The sequence below is a fragment of the Narcine bancroftii genome, chromosome 5 (assembly GCF_036971445.1).
Source record: "Narcine bancroftii isolate sNarBan1 chromosome 5, sNarBan1.hap1, whole genome shotgun sequence".
NCBI classification, from domain to species: Eukaryota; Metazoa; Chordata; class Chondrichthyes; order Torpediniformes; family Narcinidae; genus Narcine; species Narcine bancroftii.
The window spans coordinates 242,695,703-242,707,939 of record NC_091473.1 but is presented as its reverse complement, the minus strand read 5'-3'; the positions used below and the strand labels follow the sequence as shown (position 1 = coordinate 242,707,939).

Sequence of the window (12,237 nt, the reverse complement as noted above, 5' to 3'; positions counted from 1 at the left end):
GTTGTCTCCGCTCCATCCTCAACATCCATTGGAGCGCTCACACCCCTAACGTCGAGGTACTCGAGATGGCAGAGGTCGACAGCATCGAGTCCACGCTGCTGAAGATCTAGCTGCGCTGGATGGGTCACGTCTCCAGAATGGAGGACCATCGCCTTCCCAAGATCGTATTATATGGCGAGCTCTCCACTGGCCACCGTGACAGAGGTGCACCAAAGAAAAGGTACAAGGACTGCCTAAAGAAATCTCTTGGTGCCTGCCACATTGACCACCGCCAGTGGGCTGATAACGCCTCAAACCGTGCATCTTGGCGCCTCACAGTTTGGCGGGCAGCAGCCTCCTTTGAAGAAGACCGCAGAGCCCACCTCACTGACAAAAGGCAAAGGAGGAAAAACCCAACACCCAACCCCAACCAACCAATTTTCCCTTGCAACCGCTGCAATCGTGTCTGCCTGTCCCGCATCGGACTGGTCAGCCACAAACGAGCCTGCAGCTGACGTGGACTTTTTACCCCCTCCATAAATCTTCGTCCGCGAAGCCAAGCCAAAAGAAAAAAGACAATTATGGAGGTACTCAATGGGGTACAAAAATATCTATGGCAACAAATGCGACGGTCACTAATAAGTCCAAGGACTATTCATAAGAAACTTAACTAATCAGAGAGTGGTTAGAATGTGAAATAAAAGAAGAAATGGCTGGAAACATTTTGCAGGTCAGACAGCATGTGTGGAAAGAGAGAAGGGACTTTGATCTGAGACACTAACTCTATTTCTTTCCACAATGCTACCTGACCTGCTGAGTTAGATAGGGTTTTCTGATCTACTTCAGATTTCCTGCACATGCAATCTTGAGTTTTCATTTGGAGTGTGAACTTCCTGACTTAATTAAGACTAACAGAGTGGATGCCTGTAAGGTGTTCTGCATAGATACGAGGGAGAACATGTGGGTTATTCTGTGAGATCAGGTCAGGTGGAAAAGGATGAAGGATGACTTAGTTTAAGGTGAAAAAAACAACAATTGAACCAATTAGCATGCCCCATGCTGTACATACTCCAGATTATTTACAAAAGAACCATTTTGGGGCACAAATAACCCTGAACTATTTTGTTCTCCCCGCTTCCTGTACAGAGCCACAGTATGAAAGGAAAGGCCTTGATGAGGGAACTTCAGTTACACAGCAAACGTCGGCAACTCCTTATGAGCTCCATCACTGGACATTTTCATAAATGATCACGGGAACTCTTAAAATATCACGTATTAGAATTTTTAAATTTAGATGTGCAACACAGTACCAGGCCCTTCCAACTCAGGAGACTATGCCCCCCCCCCCACCCCCACCAATAACCATCCCTGTACATTTTTGAATGTCGGGAGTAAACTGAAGCACCCAGAAGAATCCCACGCAGACACGGTAAGAACGTACAAACTCCTTACAAACAGCGCAGGATTCGAACACAGGTCACTGCCGCTCTAATAGCATTGCGCTAACTGCTATGCTGCCTGTGCCACCCTTGATGTGTGTAAAGTCATGTTTGCACAGGAAGAAGCAATTTAGCCCATTGAGTTCATGCCAGAATGAATGAGATGAGTGGGGAAAGAGTTTACAACTTAAAGTCTGTCAGTCTGAAAACTAGAGTGGCTCCAGAAATGAAAATCTCTTTCAATATTATTATAATTAGAAACCAAGGAGATCATTCAGAATGGCCAGCTCTATCACCATTTGGTTCGATTGGAGATCGATGTTTCCTTTTCTTTGATCTCTCTATTCACATAACATCTCACTCAATAACGATTTATCACACTCAGTCTTGACCGGATGTACGGTAGCATAGTGGCAAGTTCCTGCTCTAGTATTTCAGAGGACTAAATGGATTATCTGGAAGCATAAATTCAAATCCAGATGCAGCAGCTGGGAAATTTAGACTCAGCTGATTGAATAAATCTGGAATAAAAGATGTTAGTATCAGTAGGACTCCAGACTAACAGAATATGCTTGACTCTTAAGGTCCCCTGGAACGGTCTTGGCCTCTCAGTTCACAGGCAATTAGAGTAGGACAATAAATGCTCTTGCTGGTAATACAGACTTGCAAAGATGAATGAAACAAACTTCCAGTTCCATTCCACACCCCCCCCCCCCCAACACCCCTGCAAGATACAAGTTCCAGACTTTTACTGAGTTTTGTATGAGGAATTATTTTAATCCTGAATACCCTGGTTCTAATTTTATGTGGCCTTCTTCCTGATTGTCTCCGCAGAGGAAGAAGCTTTCCTCTGACAATATTAGCAAATCTTCTTTTCATTTAAATGTTTAATATCTCAATATGATCACCGCTTAATCTTCTAAATTCACTCCAATAAAGGCTAAGCCTTCTGCAAATGGGCTGAAACTAACACTACAGTACTGAGGGATCGTTGTAGTTTTGGAGCAGCCAGTTTGACTGGAGGGCCTGGTCTGCCCTGTGAAGTGGACTTGATGACATCTCACTGTATGTTTTTTTTTGGAGAAAAGCAGAAGAGTTAGCTTTTGGGCCAAAATACTTTCATCTCGTGCTGACAGGTTAGAGTTGGGACAAGGTTCCAAAGGATGGCATCACCCATTCCACCGCTCAAATTCCTTCAACGGAAAATCTTGTAAAGTGAAGGTCTCTCCCTTTTTGTTTCATACATTTCTTCCCCAAAACCCACACCTGGGGCTTCTTGTGGTCTCTCAGCTGGAGGTAAAAGACCCCATGGCTTTATCTAAATAGATCAGAAGAGTTCTCACCAGCATCCTGGTCATTTAATATCCCTCAATCAATATCACTAAAGCAGGCGATCTTGCTGTTTCCATGTGCAGTTTGTTGGCGCTTACTGCAAGGGTAAAAAAGAAACAGGCAACTCTGCTGCCTTCAACAGTCACTACACTTCAGAAGTACTTTATTAGCTGTAAAGCACTTTGGGATATTTTTCTTCTTCTTTTTGTCCCCCTTTGAACAAATAATCCAGTGTCTTTTTGAATTCTGTAATCAATTTCACATCAATCATTTCTTTTGCGATGCACTCCTCAAGATGATAATTCTTTGAGTGTAAAAGTTCTCTCTAATCTCGGCTTTCTTGGAATCACTGCTTAGCCCAAGATCAAGGCCCCTCGTCTTCAATTTATTCGTGTTTATCATGTCAATTTATTTTTATTATTTTAAATAACGTTCCAACAACACATGATCTACATAGCTTATCCACAAAGTGTTTGAGATTCCATCTTATTGACACAAAATTGTCTGTGGTAACGTCTGCAAGCAATTATTGATAATTAATGTCCAGAGAGTTATGCCCACCTAAAAACATCTGTATTTCTCATCTAGAAGGATTAAAAGGTCTGTCTTAATGGAGTCTTTATCCTCCTCATATTCCATACATTCCAAAGTGAGCAGTCCAGAGACATATATCAAATTTATGGGATGCCTCACACTTCAGTAGGAAAAATCTAGATGCAGTGTCAAAAACTCTAAAATATGGCCTTGAACTTTTTCACATTTTCTATTCAAAGAGCAGATGGTGTCAATTTTCCCTGTAAAGCACTGTGCATTAGTTTGGTATTATTACTGTGTGAAGGATAGATTGATGCAGTGTAATCAACATCAGATCTCTGCAACATTCCTCTCTCACTTATTTCATTCAGTCACTTCCTGAAGGTTAAATGTTGAATCTCCCCGGCAGGGACTGTACTGAGAGGCTCCTGTTCCTGACCCAAAGACGGTTTATGGATTGAATTTTGCCTCAGGGAAACACTATAAAAAACAAAGAAATTAAGGGTTTCCCCGATTACCTCATCCGTTAAGTGTCCCGCCCAGCCTGAAAATGACATTCAGGCCAGCAAGGGTGTGAGTCTGGGATTGCAATGATTTCTGAGAGGCCATTAAATTTTCTCTCACTATGTCTGGACTGAGAAGGATTAAAATCAGCCTGAAACCTCTGGTCATGATCCTTACTCTGTGACTGTTGCTGGGAGAATCATCTGCACAGTCTTGAGTATGAGCAGGACTGAGTGTGCCCTGGTGTCCAATAACCTTAAATGACCGGTTAACTTTCACCGTCAAGAGTAGCCATTTTTAACCTTTTTTGCCTGTTGTCCTTTAGGATTCTGCTGAAAGTTTATGGGCCCCCTTTCCTATGAAGCAGTCAATTTTTGGTTTCTTCCATACTTCTCTCTTACTGACTTACTTTTAAAAAATATATATATATATTTATGTTATGTTTAGAATGGTTGGAGGTGCAGTCCTGGTGATTTATCTCATTATCTCTGCACAAATGACCAAAAAAAAAACTCTGATGTTTTTTCTCTCTGTGTCTTTGAGTGTACTGCAGCTTGATTCCTGCAATGTAGGATTGTATTCTGTCTGCTCCAATTATTGCTAGAGACCAGATTTTGAAAAATAGACCTCTCAGACTTTTCATGTTTATGTTTATTTGTTCTCAGGATGTAGGTGCTGTGGACAAAGTTGTCATTTATTGCCTATTCCTACTTCAGTAACTCAACCTTCAGAAAGGAGTTGAGAGTCAACCGCAATGAAATCACACATAGGCCAGAGAGAATAAGGATGGCAGAATGCTTTGTCTGAAGGGACATTAGTGAAGCAGCTGGATATTTACTCATCTGATAGGTTTATGATTTGTTATTACTGACTTTTCCAGGTATTATTTGAAGAATGAAAATCAAAATTTGCAGGTGTTTGGGTGGAGCCTCCACTCATAATCTGCGACATAAGTCCGAGGCCTATTGGTGAGCAGTCCAATGTCATAACCGCCTCACTGTTTACCTGCTCAAGAAATCTGGCTGAGAAGGGGAGGAAGCATTGAAGCGCAGCCCTTGGATATCAGTTGCGTCACGGTGAGAGGAGTTGGGGTGGTGGGGGGTGGTGGGGGGGTGGAGAGCACACACTTGACAAGGCTGACTGTGCAAAGTGGAAGCAAATGTTTCACTGTGCATTTCACACTCCAAATGTTCTATGTAGAAACTAGGCTGCCAATTTACTATCAGTCCATTTCGTGTTACTGACGTGTTATTTTACCCATTAACCTTCCCCCCCCCCCCCCCATTCTTCTTGTAGCATGTGTGAATCATTTCTATCTGGGGGACCTTACCAATAAATGAAATGTTTAGCTCGATAACTTCTATCCAAGTAGATGCTCCTGAGAGATATATGGACAGGAAGCATAAATAAAATGCAGGGAAATGGGTCTCAGTCAGAATGTCAATTTGGTTGGCATGGAAGAGATGGGCTGAAGGGCCTTTTTAATCCCTATGACTCCATGCAGTAATTTGCTGCATAAATATAGGCTCAAACCACGTATTCCTCCCACATTCCTCACCAGCATTTTATGGGAATTGGTAATAATCAAGTACTGCATTTTTCCTTCAAGCTCATTGGTTCTCAACCTGTTTTTCCCAACTTTAAGTAATCCCTCACTAACCACAGAGCACCTATAGCAGACGTTTTGTTGTTAGAAAGGGATTAGTTAAGGTGGTATGTGAATCGGGGTGGGGGGGGGTGGGGGGAGAGAAGGTTGAGGACCCTTGCTCTAGCTCATTTGTGTGGTGCTATTTCAAGCAGCTTTATTAAGCATCTTAAGTAATCCAGATAGTTTCTGCTCAGAGCCACAATGAAGTAGCGAATCTAAGTGGTCCCATGCTTGACTCAGTATCACAATCAATTGATTTTTTTTATCACGCAGAAGAAGCCGAAGAATCATATTGAGTGCCAGAAGCACCACCCCCTCCCCCCCTCCCTCCTTCCCAACCCTGTGGAAAAAATACAAACACTTCCTTTAAAATCCCCAGTCAACTCTGTACTGGTAAACTCCCCATTCTCTTCTCAATCTCAATAGCCAGAGGAAATAAAAATTAAATTCAGCTCAGAGTTTCCATTTAATCACACCAAAAATAATAAATATTTGATAAAAAATAACAGATCCTCAGGCAGAACTCAGCAAACAGATTTCTAACTCATTCCTAATTAACAGCTTGATTTCTGAATCAGGAGCCCATCCGAACATATATCCCCAAATAATGGAACTATGTTGATAGGAGAACTCCTGCTGCTTGAATAGATTCTAATCAACAAGGTCAGGAATTCCCTCAGCAAGACATTGCGCTCAGAAGCGCTGAGAAATATTAGCGCTGAGCTTTACTCACCTTGGTCATAATTTTCTTGGTTCCTCTCTTTGATGGCAGTGGCTCTGCCTGGGGTGTGTGACAAAAGAGCATAAAGGTTAAAATGGTATTATTTAAAGCACCTGTGGAAAATATGCCAGTGTGGAATTCTAATCCTGGGGCAAGTGGTATTGTGTGAAATTGGCCATTGGGTGCATCCCAGTCTGTGGTTGCATCCTGGAGGCAGGCAATATCCATAGGATGTATTCTTATTCAATGGCCGTGCGACATATCGCAGATGAGTAAGTGCCCATCGGATGAATATCAGTGTGCTATGGAGTGAGAGTCAGTGTGGCAGTAGTGGTGGATAACAAGCCTGGCTGTGCAACAGAATTTCTGGGTATATCTCAATCTGGCCCAGTGTACATGGAATATATTACAGCATCAGATGGTTCCTGTGCTGTGTATCCAAGTGAATATCATTAGAAAGTGGATCAGTGTCCATGAGGTGCATCCTCAAGTGAGACAATATCCATGATATTAATTCAGGAGTGAAGCAGTGCCTCGAAGGAGAATGTATCCCGGCATGAGATAGTTTCCTCGGGGCAGATCTCAAAATTATTGAATACCTTGCATTAGGATTAAATTTGAGACAATTAAGACTGTTACATGAGAGGGTCTTACTTCATTTTGAAAGTATCCTTGCCTACACGTTGCCATCCATTTAAGCAATTCCATTTCAGATCTTTTAGATTTCTCTAATCTATAGAAGAATGTTTGTATCAGATCACTTCCTCTAAGGACCTGATGTGCAATGTCCGTTGTGTTGTAACAAATTTACTGGCAGCATGACAATCAAGGCTAATTCAGTTGCCAAACCACAACCCAAAATAAAGCAAGCTACCCAGCTCCCTTGATAATTGAAAGATAAATATTCCACCACTGGAGCACAGAGATCAGAAAAATTCCCAATTCAATTCCAGGCATTCGGTTAATCTGAGCATAGGTGACGTACTGTTACAACAGACCCTTTTATATGCAATGTTTACGTGACTGTTGGGAGAGAAACATATTGTACTCAGATGGGGTATCTTGCACAACTGAAAAATCTGGCAGTATTCACTGTCTGGGCTTACAAAGGTTGAGTTTGCACTGACTGTCGAGAGGAAATGTCAGAAAATGAGTGAAAATGTTGTTTTTAGAAAGAAGGCAGCATTCTCCTTGGTAAATGCATTCCTTCAGATTTAAAATCTCAAAAATGGAGCCAAATTTTACACAGGTGGTCCAAGCACCTACCATGCTTGTGAGTCCAAACACTGCTCTCTTCCTGACTCACTCTGAAATTCAATGTCTTAACACTTAACATTAAAATTTCCTTTCTCTCTCTTTCTCTCCTTCCCATTACCTTTCTATTCAGCATCAGACTCTAATGTTGAAATTAAAACCATCAACTCATTCTTTCCCAAACTTAAACTTCTGGAACACCTTCTGCATTCCCACCCTCTTAAGTCTGTTCATTCTTAAGTTTCACATCAACTGCCACCTTACTCCCCCTTCCTGATTTTCTTTGCTTCTGTTCCAACTCTCTTGGTGGCTCTGTCACCACAGATCTTGGCCCTTTGACTTGGCATCTTGCAGACAAACATTCAGTGGGTGGTAGTTAACTCAGTCTCTGAAACTTAAAACTCTCCCACCAACATGCCCAGATCTTTGAAATACATGGACCACCAAAGACATGCGCTCACACATGGTCTCACTCATGTGCATGTGCGCCCTTCGATGGTGTTAAGAGAGAAAGTCTGGGTCATTGGTAGGAATCATCACTGATGAGATTATTGGAGTTGTAAGAGCCTAAACAACATATCTTAGGACAACCAAGGAAAAGAGACCATTCAACCAGAGTCATTAATACTTATGAGAGACTGAAGATGCTGGAATCTGGAGCCAAAAAACAAATCTGATGAAGAAACTCAGTGGGTTGAGCAGCCTTAGTGGGAAAACAGTTTTGAGGCCAGAACCTTGAGGAGTTGACCATTTCTTTTCTCCCTCTGATGCTACTCAACACACTGAGCTCCCCCAGCAGATTATGTTTGCTCATTAATACTCAACCTATCAACATAGGATGAAGAGTAGCATTCACAACACCCTCGTTAATAAAGTTACCTTTTCTGTTCTATGAAAAATCTAGACAACACTCAGAACTGAGCTGACAAATGTCGGGTATTATTTGTGGTGGGCTGAGCCACTCTGCAAGCGAACCGGGTTATGGAGCTGAGGACTTGCAGTGGGGAGGGGGGGAGGGGGGGGCAGCGAGCCTCAATGTACCAGGTGTGTTTCCAGCCCTCAGGGCTGACATCATTTCCGTCCCGGGAGTCTTAAGTTTAGTTGGGAGATACAAGCGCATGTGCGAGTTTGATTAAAATCGGTTGGTCTTGCTCATTCACTGTTCTTCCAGGATTTCACCACTAACCTTCACGGCTAAGATCTTCTCCAAGATTGATCTGGTTAGGTGATACCATCAGATTCTGGTGCACCCCAAAGATGTTCCCAACACGGCACTCATCAGGCCATTCAGGCTGTTCAAATTCCTATGCATGCCATTTGGACTAAAGAACTCGGTGCAAACATTCCAGAGGCTTCTGGATTAGGTGGGCCGCAGCCTGGATTTTGTGTTCATTTATCTGGACAACATTCTCAATGGCAGCCGCTCGCGTCAGGAGCACAGCGCCCACCTGTGCTAACTCTCCCAGCAGCTCACCAAGTATGGCTTGGCTATCAATCCAGCGAAATGCTACTTGGGCCTTACACCCATTGACTTCCTCAACTGACACGGAGCAGTGCCATTCCCATCCAAAGTGGAGGCCATGCACAAATTCTCCAAGCCAGCTGTGGTGAAGGGATTCATAAGCATGGTGAATTTCTACCATCGATTTTTACTGGTGGCAGCCAGAATTATGCAACCCCTCTTCAAATGTCTGTCTAGACAGGCCCAAAGATGAGGAGCCGACACCAGCTTTCAAAAGAGCCAAAGATGCATTGGTTAATGTGACCATGCTGGTGCATCCAGGAGTCAACGTACCCACGCCCCTCATGGTTGATGTATTATGGTTGATGCATTGGTGGCGTCCTAGAGCAGCTGGTCAATGGAAATTGGGAACCACTCACCTTTTTCAGCAGACACTTAAGGCCCCATTAAACAAAAATACAGTGCATTTACCTCACCATCCACCATTTCTGGTACTTCCTGAAGCACCATCTTTTCAGACCACAAGCCCCTCACGTTCCCCTTTGCCAAGGTGTCAGACCAGTGGTCGGTAAGACAACAGAGGCACCTCTCCTATATCTTGGAGTACACTACGTCCATTAGGCACATTGTGGGCAAGAAGAATCTCATGGCAGATACACTATTCAATCCATTCTTTGTCTCCAGGGATTGACCACACAGCTCTTGCAGCAGCTTATCAGCTGGACAGCGAGATATTGGCCTATCATATGCCATGTTAGGGCTCAAGGAGCTCTGCTGGTTCAGACCTTCCAGGGCTATGTTTCTCTGCGATGCATCCTCGTGCTAACCTTGATATATTGTACCTGCCACTTGGAAACGCCGTGTGTTCAATGCAATTCATGGCCTGATGCCCCCATCCATCCGAGCAACCATGCAGCTTGTCGCAGTTTATGTAACATGGCCTACGGAAACAGGTCAGCTGCTGGGCCAGAATGTGTGTGCACTGTCAGGCCTCCAAGATACAGAGACACGTGAAAGCCCTTTTCCAGTCTTTTATCTGATGCACAGGTGTTTTGACCACATTCACATGGAAATTGTTGGGCCGCTGCCACTTTCAAGATGCACAAGTACCTGTTCATGATGGTTGACAGATTCACAAGATGGCCAGAGGCTGTCCCACTCTTAGACACCTCCACGACGTCCTGCGCCAGGGCCCTCATTGTGAACTGGTTAGTTCATTTCAGATTACTGGCTGAGAATAAAATTGGACAGGGGAGCGTAGTACACGTTAGCATTATGGATGGTGCTAGCCCAGCTCCTCGACACCCAGTTACATCATACCACGTCCTACCACCCCCAGTCCAATGGCCTCGTGGAGAGATTCCACTGCCATTTAAAGACAGCCCTAATGGGGCACTTCAAGGGCCCAAATTGGGCTGGCGAGTTGACTTGGGTGCCACCAGCCATATGCACAGCGCCGAAGGAGGATTTGGTCACGTCCTCCACTAAACTTGTGAATGGGGCTCCACAAACCATCCTGGGTGAGTTTGTGCCAGCAGCTCAGAGACAGAAAGACTCACCCACAGCAACTCCTGATGTGATGATGGGAAAAAGCTCATCAGGCCCTATCCAACCTCACGATTTGGTCTAACTGCCTCCTATGTTCCAAAACAGCTCAAGGGCTGCCAGTACATTTTCGTGAGGAAAGGAATGCACCGAACTCCACTTCAGCGCCCAGATGTGTGCCCATATAAGGTGCTTCAACACAACTGCACGACATGCATCCTGGACAATGGAGGCAGGAAAGAAACCTTCACAGTCGACCGCCTGAAGCCGACTTAAAACAACTGGTGAATATTCGCCTGCTTAAACGACAACGAGATAGACAACAGACTCGCCAAGGCAAATAGCGCCTTTGGAAGACTACACAAAAGAGTCTGGAAAAACAACCAACTGAAAAACCTCACAAAGATAAGCGTATACAGAGCCGTTGTCATACCCACACTCCTGTTCGGCTCCGAATCATGGGTCCTCTACCGGCACCACCTACGGCTCCTAGAACGCTTCCACCAGCGTTGTCTCCGCTCCATCCTCAACATCCATTGGAGCGCTCACACCCCTAACGTCGAGGTACTCGAGATGGCAGAGGTCGACAGCATCGAGTCCACGCTGCTGAAGATCCAGCTGCGCTGGATGGGTCACGTCTCCAGAATGGAGGACCATCGCCTTCCCAAGATCGTATTATATGGCGAGCTCTCCACTGGCCACCGTGACAGAGGTGCACCAAAGAAAAGGTACAAGGACTGCCTAAAGAAATCTCTTGGTGCCTGCCACATTGACCACCGCCAGTGGGCTGATAACGCCTCAAACCGTGCATCTTGGCGCCTCACAGTTTGGCGGGCAGCAGCCTCCTTTGAAGAAGACCGCAGAGCCCACCTCACTGACAAAAGGCAAAGGAGGAAAAACCCAACACCCAACCCCAACCAACCAATTTTCCCTTGCAACCGCTGCAATCGTGTCTGCCTGTCCCGCATCGGACTGGTCAGCCACAAACGAGCCTGCAGCTGACGTGGACTTTTTACCCCCTCCATAAATCTTCGTCCGCGAAGCCAAGCCAAAGAAAGAAACGTAATAAACTGTGTACTGTCATATGGCTTGTCACCTCCAAACACAAGTTCTGGGGGTAGGGGGTGGGGTGAGTCCTGTGGTGGCTTGAGCCACTCTGCAAGCGAACTGGGTTATGGAGCTGAAGACTCGCGGGGGGAAGAGAACCTCAATGTAATGGGCGTGGTTCAAGCCCTTGGGTGTTGCAAGGATCGACAGGACCTGGGAGATATAAGCACGCGCAAGTTCAATTAAAATCAGTTGGTCAAGCTCATTCACGGCTGCCAGTGTGGTTTGTTCACTGCCTTCCTCGCGACCACATGTTCACATTATGACACTACAATAAAAGCCGAACAATCTTATTTTAAAGATCTTCTTTGAATTTGCCCGTCAATGAAATCTGCAGAGTTACCATTGAGTGGAAACCAAATTCACCAAACAAATCAAAACTGAGGCTGGGAAATCTATGATGAATGGTCCTCATCTTGACAACTATCTACAGGAGCACAATTGAGAATGTCCTGTCTGGCTGCATCATAGTGTGATCTTGTATCTGCAAAGCATGTGACCAGAATTCAATACAGAGTATCACCAAAATGACTGAGAAGATCACTGAAGTTTCCCATACCTCAAGTGACAACATTTATTGGGACCATTGCTTAAGTAGTGCTCACAGAATTATTAAAAAACTTTCCATCCAGCACACCATTTCTTTGACACACTATCATCAAGATGGAGGGTTAGGGTTAGAAGGATCAAAATTAAAACTGCCAAGCCGAAA

General features: G+C 44.5%; 1 protein-coding gene across 12 annotated transcripts in view; it reads right to left on the bottom strand.

Moving 5' to 3' along the window:
* Positions 1 to 12,237, bottom strand: part of foxp4 (forkhead box P4) — a 371,685-nt gene that overhangs the window by 200,877 nt on the left and 158,571 nt on the right. For 10 of the 12 annotated variants that reach the window (XR_011358475.1, XR_011358476.1, XM_069941845.1 and 7 more), the window contains one exon: positions 6,170 to 6,217. The exons of 1 other annotated variant lie outside the window; for it this stretch is intronic. Coding sequence is in view for 9 of the 11 variants with exons in the window: in XM_069941845.1 (XP_069797946.1) it covers positions 6,170 to 6,217 (48 nt within the window). In the remaining 2 variants the exon portion in view is untranslated. Of the gene's footprint in view, positions 1 to 6,169; positions 6,218 to 6,811; positions 6,918 to 12,237 lie in introns of those variants that run through there. One more of the 12 variants, XM_069941852.1, reaches the window with a different exon arrangement.